Source organism: Coregonus lavaretus (assembly GCF_964263955.1).
Source record: "Coregonus lavaretus genome assembly, chromosome: 6".
NCBI classification, from domain to species: domain Eukaryota; kingdom Metazoa; phylum Chordata; class Actinopteri; order Salmoniformes; family Salmonidae; genus Coregonus; species Coregonus lavaretus.
In genome coordinates, this window is record NC_139993.1 from 4,639,888 (window position 1) to 4,655,976 (window position 16,089).

A 16,089-nucleotide genomic window follows, 5' to 3' on the forward strand; every position below is an offset into this window, starting at 1 on the left:
ACAGTTTTGACTTAAATTGGCTTGAAAATCTATGGCAAGACTTGAAAATGGCTGTCTAGCAATTATAATTTTTAAAATAATAATGTGCAAATATTGTACAATCCAGGAGTGTACAGCTTTTTTTGTTTAATGCAAATGCTATAAATCCATTGTTTAGCTAAAATGGAATGTTCGTATCCTGTATATTTGACTGTGATATCCCAGCCAGCACATTTGTTTCCTTGGAAGTTGTGGGAACGTACATTTTTGGTTTCCCATTGGTTCTGGGAATGAAGCCATGTGTTTCCTGACCGTTAAAACTGAACGGTTTTTTAAACGAAAGTGAAATATTCTCCTATTCTGGGAACATTCATTTTTAAGTTGCAAGGAGGTTCTGATATGGTTCCTTTAATGTTTTCCTGGGAGGTTTTATTAATGTTAGAACGGAAATGATAGGTTATTTGAAGGTAATTAAATAATGTTCTGAGAACATGTTTCAATAAGACTTTCAAATAACACTGCTAGTTTTGTTGTTGTGAACTCCAAGCACAGATATAAATTCATTCACCTAGGCAGTAATCATGCAAACCCATTAATTTGTTATTGTGGCATGGCGTCTGTGAGATTCGAACCTATGATCTTCTGGTCTGTCCATGGAATTAGTCCGCTGCGGCACCAGGATGGAGCTAGCATACCATGTTTTTTTTTACTCATACCAAGCTGTTCATTTTAGTTTATTCAAACGGACCCTATTTCAAAGGAAACAAGCACTCATTAAGATCAGGTGTGGCCAATTATTGGGCGTGGCCAAAACACCTGAACACACTTAACAAGATAGAGGATAGAGAGAGTTTTGTTGATGCTAAGAAAGGAATGTATATGTTTTTAACTAACATTCTTATAACTTTTTTTAACTTTACTCATGTTTTCTTCTGGATTATTTGGAAAGTTTTCTTAATGTTCTGAGAACATTACTTTTAACAGGACCATGAGGAAACCTGCAGAAAACGTTATGCTGAAGTACTTGTCACGCCCTGGCTCTGGGGACACTGTTATGTTGAGCCAGGGTGTGTAGATCTATGTATTCCATTTCTATGTTGGCCAGTGTGGTTCTCAATCAGAGGCAACGAGTGTCAGCTGTGGCTGGTTGTCTCTGATTGGGAACCACATTTAAACAGGCTGTTTGCCCACAGTGGTTGTGGGATCTTGTTCGTGTTGGTTTGTGTTTGACCATTGACTGTCACGTTATCGTTTTTGTTGTTTTTTGATCGTGTATCATAAATAAAGAGTATGTTTGTCTGCAACGCTGCGCCTTGGTCCTCATCTCTTACCGACGATCGTGACAGAAGATCCCACCAAAACTGGACCAAGCAGCGTGTCCAGGAGCCATCGCCAGGGGAATCGCTAGCAGATCTCCATGGCAACCTCGACTGGGTCAAGCCTAGTGAGGAGCAGAGAGGGTGGACTTGGGAACAGTGGAGGAAGAGCTTCGACTGGGTCAAGCCAAATGAGGACCTGAATGGTGGGAGTTGGAAGCAGAAGAGCGAGAGTTGGGCGAGAACTATAGAGGCCTGGCCCACGGGGAAGAGAGACCCCCAGACATTTTTTAGGGGGGGGGGGCTCACGACGTCGGGGCAGCAGGAGGCCGCGATAGAGCGGCCCAGCGGGTTGGCAGAGGAGGCCGCCAGGTTACGGGGGCCACTGGTCGAAGAGGGGATGGAAGGTGTAGAGGCACAGCGAGAGGTACTGGGGTGTGTTACCAGTCCGGTCCGGCCCGTTCCAGATCCGGTGTAGGGCCAGTGGTGTGTGTCCCCAGTACGGTCCGGTCTGTTCCTGCCCCCCGCACCAAGTGTACGGTGCGCGTCGCCAGCCCAGCCCGGCCTGTTCCTGCCCCTCGCACCAAGCCTACGGTGCGCGTCGCCAGCCCGGCCCGGCCTGCTCCTGCCCCTCGCACCAAGCCTACGGTGCGCGTCGCCAGCCCGGCCCGGCCTGCTCCTGCCCCTCGCACCAAGCCTACGGTGCGCGTCGCCAGCCCGGCCCGGCCTGCTCCTGCCCCTCGCACCAAGCCTACGGTGCGCGTCGCCAGCTCGGCCCGGCCTGTTCCTGCTCCTCGCACCAAGCCTATGGTGCGCTTCGCCAGCCCGGCCCGGCCTGTTCCTGCTCCCCGCACCAAGCCTATGGTGCGCGTCGTCAGCCCGGTCCAGCCCGTTCCTGCTCCACGCACCAAGCCAGGGGTGCGCATCGTCAGCCCGGTCCGGTCCGTTCCTGCTCCACGCACCAAGCCAGGGGTGCGCATCGTCAGCCCGGTCCGGTCCGCTCCTGCTTCCCGCACCAAGCCAATGGTGCGCGTCGCCAGCCCGGTTCGGCCCGCTCCTGCTCCTCACACCAAGCCAGTGGTGTGCGTCGTCAGTCCAGCACGGCCCGTGCCTGTTCTCCACACCAAGCCAGTGGTGGGCGTCGTCAGTCCGGCACGGCCCGTGCCTGTTCCACTGGTGCCTGGTCCGGCACCGGTCAGATGCGTTACGCCGGAGCTAGAGCAATCCGCTCCATCAGTGTGCAGTCCAGCTCCGGCCAGCGGGGCCAGACCGGACCAGGGGTACTTTGGGGGGTTGGAGAGGGAGTGGGGATCAGGCCTGGAGCCGGATCCGCCGCCAAGGCGGAGTGCCCACCCGGTCCCTCCCCTGTGGTATTTAGTTGGCGCGGTCGGAGTCCGCGCCTTTAGGGGGGGGTACTGTCACGCCCTGGCTCTGGGGACACTGTTATGTTGAGCCAGGGTGTGTAGATCTATGTATTCCATTTCTATGTTGGCCAGTGTGGTTCTCAATCAGAGGCAACGAGTGTCAGCTGTGGCTGGTTGTCTCTGATTGGGAACCACATTTAAACAGGCTGTTTGCCCACAGTGGTTGTGGGATCTTGTTCGTGTTGGTTTGTGTTTGACCATTGACTGTCACGTTATCGTTTTTGTTGTTTTTTGATCGTGTATCATAAATAAAGAGTATGTTCGTCTGCAACGCTGCGCCTTGGTCCTCATCTCTTACCGACGATCGTGACAGTACTGAAATTCCCACAAAAGAACGTTGTTTCTTAACGTTCTCTGAATGTTTTGAGAACATGACTTTAAATAGAACCATGAGGAAACCTGTAGGAAATGTTATGGCAGCATTTCCCAAACTACGCGTCACTTGATTATAAAATGGGGAGACAAACTCTGAAATGAATACAAATGATTGTGCTTGGTTCATAGAACTGGGGTTACGTCAGATGCGGTGGTAATAAACACAGCGGTTTCTGTTTTCTTCCCAAAAATGTGACTATCTTTTGAATTGTTTAAGCTACAAAATATTATGACCCACTGAAAGACAAGACTCCCCGGAACACTGCCACGACTTCGGCCGAGGCTGCCTCCCCTCCTTGTTCGGGCAGGCTTCGGCGTTCGTCGTCACCGGCTTACTAACCACTGCCGCCCCAATCATCATCACAATTGTCTCGTCTTGTCAATCACACACACCTGGTTCCTATCCCCTAATTAGTCTGTGTATAAGTGTTCCCTCTGGCCCCTTGTCCTTGTGGGTGATTGTTTATTGTGAGAGTATTGCAGCTCGGTGGAGCTACGCAGATCGTTGTGTTGCCAGGGTAGATTTTCCCCCTGTGCCTATGTATATTTGGATTCTGTTACAGTGTATTTACCAGGGATGTTTGTTTCCCCTGTGCCTGTTTCGTTGATCGCTATTGGAGCTCGTGTGTGTCAACAAAGGAATAAACTCTGTATTCAGTGACTACCCTCCTGCGCCTGACTCCTTTCACCACACTCATCACACTTATGTTTCCCTCTACAATGCCCACAAGACTCATTAGAACAGAATGGACAAGACCAGGCACTAAATCAGACTGGGGGAAAAAAGAACATCAGACTGTCATACCAACAATTAAAAAAGTAAACATTGACCGTTGCTTACATCACTATTTTTTAATGATGGGGTCAACATTTTTTTTGTACGCAATAAACCATAGGACAACCACGCTCTCACCAAGCTCTAAGACACATGTGGTTCTCAGAACGTTATGTGCTAGCTGGGATGTTGTTGTCTCACCTAGCAAGTTTAAAATGAATGCACTTTCTGTAAATTGCTCTGGATTAGAGCATTTGCTAATGACTAAAATGTAAAATGTAAACGTTCTACATACAGATCTCATATTACTGTACTGAATAATTTTAAATATTGATGTCACAAATTTTTCATTCATACATTTCTTTATAATAAATTTAGTTATTTGATACATTTTACTGTGTGGAACCTAGCAGTACTAACAAATACATGTTTGTCATTGAACAACCTCATTAGATAGTGAAAAAACACACCTATCTCTTTCAGAATTTCTTTAAACAATATAAGCTAATTTACCAACATTTCTGAAAATTGATATATAGCGTTTTGGAATGAAACTGTTCAATTTATTCAGGCTGTTTTCTGGCTGTTTTGCATACACTTTTCCCTTGAATGAAACACAAAATCCAAACCAACATCTGAGAGCAAGTACTGAGTAGGCAAAATGGAATGTGAGGAATTATGAGGTTTATTGATATTTCAAATAAGGGTATAGTTACTGTACAGTACATCTTTGAATTCAGAAAGAAAGAATGACAACATCATCAAAGTGACTTAGGGCAACATTCTATTTTAGTAAGAACCTACTACATAACTTTGACAATGATTAAACACACTATCCAAACCAACTAATCTGAGAGCAAGTATACTGAGTAGACGAAGTAACAAAATTGAATGTGTTGAATTCATGAACAGATCATAATGGTTATCTATATTTCAAAAATATGACTGTTACTGCTCATCTTTTCAAATGGATAGAATGATAGAAAATCATCTGACGTAAGTGATCGAGTGACTTGGTGCAACATATTAGTTTGTTAAAATAATAACATAACAAATACAATATTAAGCCTACAAATCCTTGCCAATTATATATTGAAATATATTAAAAACATTGCCAATTTCAGTAAACAAACCAAAATGTAATTGAAAATGGTTGTCTGAAACCATGGAATGTCAGCTTTACAAAACACATCCAGTGAATTTCCAGAGAATCTCAAGCTGTCTGACTTGTCAGTCTATACCTGTCAAACACACTGCCCTTCATAAACCACAACCTTTACTGAACAATTAATTACCCTTAAAGTCTTTAGTGACTTGATGTCTCTTGTTACATAGTTGTTGCAAGCCCTGTACCCACCTACTTAACAAAACAATTAGATACACTTTCATTCCAAGGAATAGTGGTGACGTGGTCAATCACGCTTAATCCAACTGTATAAAAAGCTCGAGGACACAAAAGGAGTTATTTTACCTGTCGCCTCCAACTCGGAAGAACGCACTTTAACCTCCCAGGACGCATCGCCAGACTATCTCTCGCCATGTCCATTGTAGCCAGTCGCAGTAGTAGCCGTAGCTACAGCTCACGTAGCGGTGTCGGTTCGAGTGGCCTCAGTTCTACCGGTGGGATGCTGTTTTCCAACGGTTTGGGAGGCGGTAGGTCCCGTATGAGCGTGTCATCTCTTGGGAGCAGTCGCGCGCCGAGTGTATATGGAGGTGCGGGGGGATACGGCACCCGTATCTCTCAATCCTCTTTCTCTATGGACGGGCCAGGCCAGATCACTTTCAGCGCCAACGAGAAGCATACCATGCAGAATCTGAACGACCGTTTGGCCACCTACCTGGAAAAGGTAAGGAAGAGTGACGGGGATGTGGATGGCGATTACGCCACGCGAGCTGCGCGATATTATGCACGTCCCAGATTATGAGCGTGGAGACCAACAGACAAGAGAGAGTGATAACTCTTTTCAAAATACTACATATTCGATGATACAGATTTTTTTAATGAGCAAATTATCTTCAATCTTTGTTATGAAAGCATTTTTGTTTTAAATAACCCCTTTCATGAATATAATCCACAATGTTAAATTAAATATGATAATACAGTAGGCTACAGTAAATTGACCCCATACATTAATACATTTTTGTTTTAAATAACCCCTTTCATGAATATGATCCACAATGTTAAATTAAATGTGATAATGCAGTAGTCTACAGTAAATTGACCCCATAAATATATATATATATAAAACCCCTTTTACTTAACTTTTAACTTTTTAAAAACGATTTATTCCATCATTAACTTTTCTAATTTTAAAATTGCTATTGTGAAGAAACAGTAACCTATAGTTTGCCCGTAAAGCTCCAAGGAGAAGTCTCATTACTATTAAAAGACACACCTGTATTACTATTATAAACACATTCCTAAATACATAATGAGGACAATGACATAGCAGGATTTGATCATTTATTTTCAATTCCATTATGTTGGGGATTATCTAATGGGTGTGTGCAGATTCACATAACATGATGGTGTGCGCCCCAAATGGCACCCTATTCCCTATGTAGTGCACAACATGGCCCATAGGGCTCTGGTCAAAAATAGTGCTCTAAATAGGGAATAGTGTGCCATTTCTGATAGACCCATGAACTGAACTGATTCCCTCCACTAACCTTTTCTTTGCCTGTAAATCTCCAAGGATAAGTCTTATTATTATTAAAAGACACACCTGTATTACTATTATAAACACACGTTCCTAAATACATAATGAGGTCAATGACATAGCAGGATTTGATCATTTATTTTAAATTCCATTATGTTGGGGATTATGTTATGGGAGTGCACTGATTCACATAACGTGATGGAATGCGCCCCAAATGGCACCCATAGGTCCTATTTTGGATAGACCCATGAACTGAACTGATTCCTTCCACTCCCTTTGTACACAGGTGCGCTCTCTAGAGGCAGCCAATAGTAAGTTGGAGCTGCAGATCAAAGAGTTCTACGAGATGAGATCACCGACTCACAAGAAGGACCTCAGTGGGTTCTATGCCACCATCGCAGACATCCGCAACAAGGTACTTCTGGGTAATGTAGTTTTAATGTAGCAACCCACTGGGCACACACTGGTTGAATCAACATTGTTTACATATTTTAACAAATTTATAAAAATAAAAAAACGGAAATATCACATTTACATAATTATTCAGACCCTTTACTCAGTACTTTGTTGAAGCACCTTTGGCAGCGATTACATCCTCAGTCTTCTTGGGTATGACGCTACAAGCTTGGCACACCTGTATTTGGGGAGTTTCTCCCATTCCTCGCTGCAGATCCTCTTAAGCTCTGTCAGGTTGGATGGGGAGCGTTACTGCACAGCTATTTTCAGGTCTCTCCAGAGATGTTCGAACGGGTTCAAGTCCGGGCTCTGGCTGGGCCACTCAAGGACATTCTGAGACTTGTCCCGAAGCCACTCCTGCATTGTCTTGGCTGCGTGCTTAGGGTCGTTGTCCTGTTGGAAGGTGAACCTTCGACCCAGTCTGAGGTCCTGAGCACTCTGGAGCAGGTTTTCATCAAGGATCTCTCTGTACTTTGCTCCGTTCATCTTTCCTCGATCCTGACTAGACTCCCAGTCCCTGCCGCTGAAAAACATCCCCACAGCATGATGCTGCCACCACCATGCTTTAACGTAGGGATGGTGCCAGGTTTCCTCCATATGTGACACTTGGCATTCAGGCCAAAGAGTTCAATCTTGGGTTCATCAGATCAGATAATCTTGTTTCTCATGGTCTGAGTGTCTTTAGGTGCCTTTTGGCAAATTCCAAGCGGGCTGTCATGTCGCTTTTACTAAGGAGTGGCTTCCGTCTGGCTATTGTACCATAAAGGCCTGGTTGGTGGAGTGCTGCAGAGATGGTTGTCCTTCTGGAAGGTTCTCCCATCTCCACAGAGGAACTCTGAAGCTCTGTCAGAGTGACCATCGCGTTCTTGCTCACCTCCCTGACCAAGGCCCTTCTCCCCCGATTGGTCAGTTTGGCCGGGCGGCCAGCTCTAGGAAGAGTCTTGGTGGTTCCAAACTTCTTCCACTTAAGAATGATGGAGGCCACTCTGTTCTTGGGGACCTTCAATGCTGCAGACATCTTTTGATACCCTTCCCCAGATTTTTGCCTCGACACAATCCTGTCTCGGAGCCCTACGGAGAATACCTTTGACCTCATGGCTTGGTTTTTGCTCTGACATACACTGTCAACTGTGGGACCTAATATAGACAGGTTTGGGCCTTTCCAAATCATGTCCAATCAATTTATTTTTACCACAGGTGGACTCCATTCAAGTTGTAGAAATATTTCAAGGAAGATCAATTGAAACAGAATAAACCTGAGCTTAATTTCGAGTCTCATAGCAAAGGGTCTGAATACTTATGCAAATAAGGTATTTCTGTTTTTTTATTTTTAATAGCTGTGCAAAAATTTCCAAAAACCAGTTTTAGCTTTGTCATTATGGGGTATTGTGTGTAGATTGCTGAGGATGTTTTATTTATTCAATCAATTTTAGAATAAGGCTGTAACGTAACAAAATGTGGAAAAAGTAATGGGGTCTGAATACTTTCCTCTAATCTAAGTGATAGATTAGAGGTGTAATTTCTATTGTCTCAGTATTTATTTAGTTAATTGTCGAAAAACTGTGCCTTGTTGTATATGAATGAACAATAGATATGACCCAGATCTCCTGATCTAAACACATTATATCCCATACATAGTTGACACTGTTATTACATTCCATTGACTGTGGCTGTCCTCCTGTTCCTAGATCCATGCCAGGTTTGTGGAGAACTCTCAGATTATCCTGCGGGTGGATAATGCCAGACTTGCAGCTGATGACTTTAAGATGAAGTAGGTGCACTTCCTCTCTGTACTGTACACCGCTTCTGTGAGTGTACTGTTTCAGTTTGTAGCTCTTGGCCTATATGTTCGAGATTGAGTACATCCAATCCTCCCAGATCTACAGAAATGCTTATGGGGGTAGGCAGGGGCTATGGATCAGTTTATGGTTGGGCAATTTGTATCTTGGTTTGTTGTGAGAAGGAACTAATCAAGCTCTCTCCCCTCCTCAACCCGTATAGGTTAGAGAAGGAGGCTAACATGCGTATGACAACGGAAGGGGATGTGGCTCGTCTGAGAGGAGTCCTAGACAGCTTTACACATGCCAGAGGAGACCTTGAGATGCAGATTGAGGGGCTGATGGAGGAGCTGGTCTACCTCAGGAAGAACCATGAGGAGGTAACCTCCGCAATTCTCGTCACACACTCAAGTCTTAACGCTTGTGCTATTGGCTGAAGTGTCAATGTGCCAGGACAGCCACGTGTTTTTTTCATTTGGACACCATTGCTCCCCCTGTAGTTTTTGCAATGTTTTTGCACTTGAATGTATTTATTAACTCTCAGTGGGTTTGAGACCTTTCCATGTTTGGCCACAAGGGGGCAAAACTCAACCACAACAAATCTATGGCAACTTCACAGTTATTAGTACTGAAATATACAGTAACTCATTGTTTTCACATACTTTTAGCCTTCCCTGTATATAAGTAAACTACAAATCCCAGGTATTATGACACAATTTGTCCCCCTTTTCTTGTTGTTAGGAGATGCATTTGATGCGGACGGAGCAGTGTGGTGCTGTGAATGTGGAGATGGACTGTGCTTCCTCAGTGGACATGAGCAAGGTGCTGGAGGAGATGAGGACCCAGTATGAGGGCATGGTGGCGAAGAACCAGAGAGATGCTGCCGAGTGGTTCAAGAGCAAGGTGAAACAATCTCTGAAAATAGGACAGGGGTCCTCAAAGTGTGTGGGCCCGGGTCCCTAAATGTGTTTTGTGAAGTGTGTAGTAACTAAATAATGATGCATATTATGCTGTGAGAACAAGGAGTCCGCTTACACTGTACTTTGATTATAAAGGTTTATTATATCAAAATATTTCAGCGTCAATTTACAGACTTCTGCAGGCATCTGGAGAACAACGGACCCGATCTAATATGTTGTTACTCCCCGTCCTTTGTTTTAATCATGGTATTTATAATCTGCGACATGATATGGGTGGTTTCCCCTACAGACCAATCCCATGACTCCACACAACAGACTTCCTCTGTTTTAGGGTGCCCTTATAGAACTGCTCTCCAGATACTTCCCTAAGTTGAATCAACATCCTCTAAAATACCATTTGCAAAAAGTCATAAATTGCTTAGACACTACAAGTGGTACTATACTATTGACTAAAACGATGTGTGTGTGTTTGTGTGTGTCAGGTGGAGGTGCTTCAGAACCAGATCACCACCAGCACCACAGAGGTGAAGACCTCTCAGTCTCAGGTGACCGACCTGAAGAGGACCTTCCAGAGCCTGGAGATTGAACTGCATGGCCTGCTCACTCAGGTATGATGTCAAAACATCTTAGTGAATCAGAATCCCTAAACATATAGCATTTGTCTTTACCCTATCTCTGTTCCTAAAATATGGAATTCCTTTATGTCATAAAGGAACATTACAGTCCAAAATCAAAGTTTGTTAGATGTTTTCAACCTCCACTGTGGTGTAATGTCAAGGTGTTCTAACAGCTTTATGCGCACCAATCTAACTATCTCTACCCTTCTTCATCTCCCTGTTCATCAATTTCTACTACCCTCTCCTTTCTTCATCCCTTACAAACATAAACACATTCCTAGAAGGGGTACCTGGAGCAGAGCGTCACTGATATAAATGGTCGCTATGGCTCCCAGCTGAGCCAGCTGCAGGTTCATATCAACAGCATGGAGGAGGAGCTTCAGCAGCTCAACGTCAGCATCCAGCAGCAGGCCTCCGAGTACCAGATCCTCCTGGACATCAAGATGAGGCTGGAGATGGAGATCGCTGAGTACAGGAGGCTGCTAGATGGAGAGGGACTCAGGTGAGAGGGGATAATGGAGAGGAGGAAAGAGAGGGAGGGGGAAGGGATGGGGGGGGGGGGGGGGGGGGGATGACAGCTGCTTATTGGAACCTCATTGCAAACTAAAAGATCAAGATGTGTGTTTGTGAGTTTAGCTGACCGGAAGTGTTCTTCCCCTGTGTATCTACCAGTAGGCATGTAGAGACCCGACAGGAGGTCAGGAAAGTGATCGTGGTTGAGAAGGTCCAGGAAGTACAACAAGTCCAGGAAGTGGTGGAAGGTGAGCAAGCAGGAGAATGATTAATAAAATGAATGAATCAGTGAAAGAATCAAGTGTTGTTACCCATCATACGCACAATTAATTAATTAATGAATTCCTGTTTTGTGGCTCTTTCCACAGAGTACAACCCACACATGCAGAAGCGTGTGAGGGTGATCGTGGAGGAGATGGTGGATGGGAAGGTGGTGTCCACCTCAGTTGATGAGAAGGTCCAGGATATAAACTGAGAAGGCCAGATAGTTCCGGGATCTGGTGAAGTGGTAATGGACCACACATTCCCCTGCAAACGGGGGTTCAAGCCTCGTCTCTATATATATGTCATGGTTGCATACTGTAATATTTCCCTTCTGACAGGATTGCATCAGCTGAATGATAACTGATGTAATTTACTCATGTTACCTTATAACTCTTATATGGCTCTATCATATAGCAAATTGAATATTATTCATAGAATGTGTTTTTCCTGTTGTTCCATTCGTTGCCACCAGGTGGCATTTCTCTCATTTAAACATCTTTGGCCAGCCCGATTAAAAGTGGAAACAGATTATTACAGTTACATAAGTGACATCAGGGAAGATATTACTTGCATCATCAGCCATTATAAAGCTATTTTAGTTCCATTGTATACTCCCAGGATCACAAGCAATGTACGTTCTCTGTACTCTATGACAGGTTTAAAGTTCATGTTCTGTAGGCCTACGACACCGACGCTGCATGATACAATTGGCTGTAGATCAAATCTAGATGTCAATGCATTTCAGGACACTGATATCATAATTGAGGGTGTATTGTTGTCCTCTAAAAAGCTGAAAGAAACATCTTTACAGCAGTGGCGGTCGGTGCCGTTTAAGGTGAGGGAGGACGACAATTTTTTTAATGAGCATGGCCTTATTTCTATTACAGCATATTGAATGACTGTCGTTCATATTCCATTCACCCAGTTCAATGTAACAACGATAGGTGTAAGCTTCAACATGATGCTTGAATGTTCCCTATACCCATCATGTGGTTGCTACAAGCTAGTCTATAAATGAAAGTTTACAATGCAGGTGCACACAGGTCCAGAGAAAACATTTGAGGCGACAGACAGTGACACATTCAATACCGCCTTGCCCACTCTTGCCTGCATCTAGCTGATCTAGGGTGTAATCAACAGTTGCAAACGAGAGTTTCTATTGGCCAAATTCAGGTATGTTTATCCCCTTTTTGTTCCGTTTGCTTCCGTTTAAGAAAGGTTTGTCAACAGAATCGGCGGAATGAATACACCCCTGATCACACGTAAGCACAGTTCACTTTTATAGCGGCCACGTTGCATTCGATCTCGCATTTTCGTGCTTTCCTTCTCTCACCTTTTCAATTTGCTTGTGGACTTCAATGCACAACACATCAGCTATCTGTGACCAGGCAAAAAACACAGCCTACATCATTGTCATCATATTAGCTAAAGCAACATCATAGTCAACATAGCTAATATAACTAATGTGTTAGTAAACCCGCAAAAATTATGCAGTACAGTGTACAGACAGTAAGCAATTTAGCAGTTACACCGGAGGGCCCCGGTGGCAACAAATTAACAAAACCAAAAGCTTACCTTGACTTGGAAGAGTTCCAGTGTTGGATAGCCATAGCCAGCTAGTTAACATAGCATCCCTCTGTTTGACCCAGGTGTTTGAGTAGGTTAAACTAGCTAGCTGCATTTGATAGCTAAGTATTGAAAGTGAAAAAATCTAATGTAAAATCAAACGAAATACAGCTCTCAATCTCTCTCATTTCTGAATAAATTAATTAGTTAAAAACTGTTTAAATGTTGTCTTTCTCTCTCTTTGAGTCAACTACTCACCACATGTTATGCACTGCAGTGCAACTAGATGTAGCTTTTGCTTTCAGTACTAGATTCATTACCTGATCCTTTGATTGGGTGGACAACATTTCAGTTCATGCTGCAAGAGCTCTGATAGGTTGGAAGAAGTCCTCTGGAAGTTTTCATAGTTACCGTGTAAGTCTATGGAAGGGCTGAGAACCATGAGCCTCCTAGGTTTTGTATTGAAGTCAATGTACCCAAAGGAGGAAGGAAACAAGGGGTTTTCTGTATTTTTACATTGTGGAATAATAGTGAAGACATCAAAACTATGAAATAACACATATGGAATCATGTAGTAACCAAAAAGGTGTTAAAGAAATCAAAATATATTTTGTATTTCATAGAATCATCCCAAACCATCTCAATTTGGTTGAGGTCGGGGGATTGTGGAGGCCAGGTCATCTGATGCAGCACTCCATCACTCCCTTTCTTGGTAAAATAGCCCTTACACAACCTGGAGGTGGGTAGGGTCATTGTCCTGTTGAAAAATAAATAATAGTCCCACTAAGCCCAAACCAGATGGGATGGCGTATCGCTGCAGAATGCTGTGGTAGCCATGCTGGTTAAGTGTGCCTTGAATTTTAAATAAATCACAGACAGTGTCACCAGCAAAGCACCCCCACACCATAACACCTCCTCTTCCATGCTTTTACGTGGGAAATACACATGCGGAGATCATCCGTTCACCCATACCATGTCTCACAAAGACACGGCGGTTGGAACCAAAAATCTCAAATTTGGACTACAGACCAAAGGACACATTTCCACCGGTCTCATGTACATTGCTCGTGTTTCTTGGCCCAAGCAAGTCTCTTCTTCTTAATGGTGTCCTTTAGTAGTGGTTTCTTTGCAGCAATTCGACCATGAAGGCCTGATTCATACAGTCTCCTCTGAACAATTGATGTTGAGATGTGTCTGTTATTTATTTGGGCTGCAATTTCTGAGGCTGGTAACTCTAATGTACTTATTCTCTGCAGCAGAGGTAACTCTGGGTCTTCCATTCCTGTGGCGGTCCTCATGAGATCCAGTTTCATCATAGCTCTTGATGGTTTTTGCAACTGCACTTGAAGAAACGTTCAAAGTTCTTGAAATGTTCAGTGTTGACTGACCTTCATGTCTTAAAATAATGATGGATGGTCGTTTCTATTTTCTTATTTGACCTGTTCTTTCCATAATATGTACTTGGTCTTTTACCAAATAGGGCTATCTTCTGTATACCCCACCTACCTTGTCACAACAGAACTGATTGGCTCAAATGCACTAAGAAGGAAAGAAATTCCACAAATTAACTTTTAAGAAGGCACACCTGTTAATTGAAATGTATTCCAGGTGACTACCTCATGAAGCTGGTTGAGAGAATGCCAAGAGTGTGCAAAGCTGTCATCAAGGCTTGAAGAATCTCAAATATAAAATATATCTTGATTTGTTTAACCCTTTTTTGGTTAGTAAATGATTCCATATGTGTTATTTCATAGTTTTGATGTAGTTACAATGTAGAAAATAGTAAAAAGAAAGAAAAACCCTTGAATGAGTAGGTGTTCTAAAACATTTGACCGGTAGTGTATATATCAGTTTAAACAGCTAAGAGTATGACATGGAGTAGCTCTGGTCCAGGGCGTTATGTGCAGCTTGATCTATTAAGGCTCAAACCACATGTTAGGCCCTGGACCAGAGCTAGACATGGAGCAGATACAGTAAAGGCAGGTTTGTCATGCAGAGAAATGTTGGGCCTCATTCACCATCATTCAAAACGTTTAGAAGTTCTATACAGTCGTAGTAATTGCATCCATAATGCAGTGATTGATTACTTATTCAATTCCGAGTGTTACAACAATCTTTCCTCTCGGTCAACAGGTGATACATAAGCACAATTAATTATACAGCTAAGATTTGTATGTACCTGGTCCATTACTTCAAGCTTAAGCTAATTTAACAGAATGGCTCTGGTCAAAAGTAGTGCACTCTATAGAATTGGGTTTCATTTGTGACGTATCCTATGAGGGTTGTCTGAAAACAGAGGTATCTTCTGGTCCTAGCTATATCTTCCTCATCTGAGCCATCAGCTCCTCTAGACTCTGTTCCGTCTCCTTGACCGTCTCCCCTAAGACGAAAAATGTTTCATGGGCCGTGTCCGAATACCCATTCTAGTGTTCTAAATAGTAGGCATTTTGAGTATGCGAAAATAGAACGTTATACAGTATGTGAAATTTCAGTAATGTAGTATGCTTTAAATTGCAGGATGTACTGATTTCGGCTTTTCATCTAGTATAATTTTCTGCACACTACTGAGGAAGAGAATGTTTTTGACCACAGCTGATAATCAGAATGGCGGTATTCAAAGCAACTGATCATTAGATGACGCCTTCGCAGCATGGATGAGTATAGTATGTTGATATTAGTTGTGTACTGCATTCGTTTTTACTAAGCAGTGCATTCTAAATAGTATGCATTTTAAGTAAGTAGTAGAAAGCCATTGTTACTTGAAACTACTTCAGATCTGCCAATTACTTTTACTGACTCATACATAGCAGTGGTGGCTAGTGGCAATTTAAATCAGAGGACGGCTCATAGTACCGGCTGAAACAGAATGAATGTTATGGTATCAAGCACATGGTTTCCATATGTTTGCTAACCTTTCATTCAATCCATTCCTTTCCAGCCATTACTATGAGCCGTCCTCCCCTCACCAGCCTCCACTGATACATGGGGGCTTGGCTTTTCTGTACTACAATCAATCAATCAATCACATTTTATTTATAAAGCCCTTTTTACATCAGCAGATGTCACAAAGTGCTATACAGAAACCCTAAAACCTCAAACAGCAAGCTATGCAGATGTAAAAGCACGGTGTCTAGGAAAAACTCCCTAGAAAGGCAGAAACCTAGGAAGTAACCTAGAGAGAAACCAGGCTCTGAGGGGTGGCCAGTCCCCTTCTGGATGTGCTGGGTGGAGATTATATATCCAAGATGGCGTAGCAGTGCGGTCGTGTTCTTTGTTGTGTGTCTGTGTAAATAGCCAGTTTTTTGTATTTTTTGTATTTTTCGTACATATTTCCCTATCACACTTTTCATCCTTCTACAAAATATACTTTCCTGCAACCCGCCTCACTCAATGTGGAACGGATTCTATTATTGACTTACCTTTTATCTAGAATCTCCAGTTGAAAC

General features: G+C 43.3%; 1 protein-coding gene across 1 annotated transcript; it reads left to right on the top strand.

The window, feature by feature from the left end:
• Positions 1-5,407: 5,407 nt before the first annotated feature.
• On the top strand, positions 5,408-12,862 carry LOC311130521 (keratin, type I cytoskeletal 19-like; the record flags this gene model as incomplete). The annotated part of the gene is made up of 9 exons (XM_084163282.1): positions 5,408-5,716; positions 6,816-6,944; positions 8,674-8,756; positions 8,987-9,143; positions 9,505-9,666; positions 10,166-10,291; positions 10,582-10,802; positions 10,973-11,061; positions 11,182-12,862. The coding sequence occupies 9 exons, from the start codon at positions 5,408-5,410 to the stop codon at positions 11,286-11,288; spliced, it is 1,383 nt and encodes a 460-aa protein (XP_084019408.1). The 3' UTR covers positions 11,289-12,862.
• Between the last annotated feature and the right edge of the window lie 3,227 nt (positions 12,863-16,089).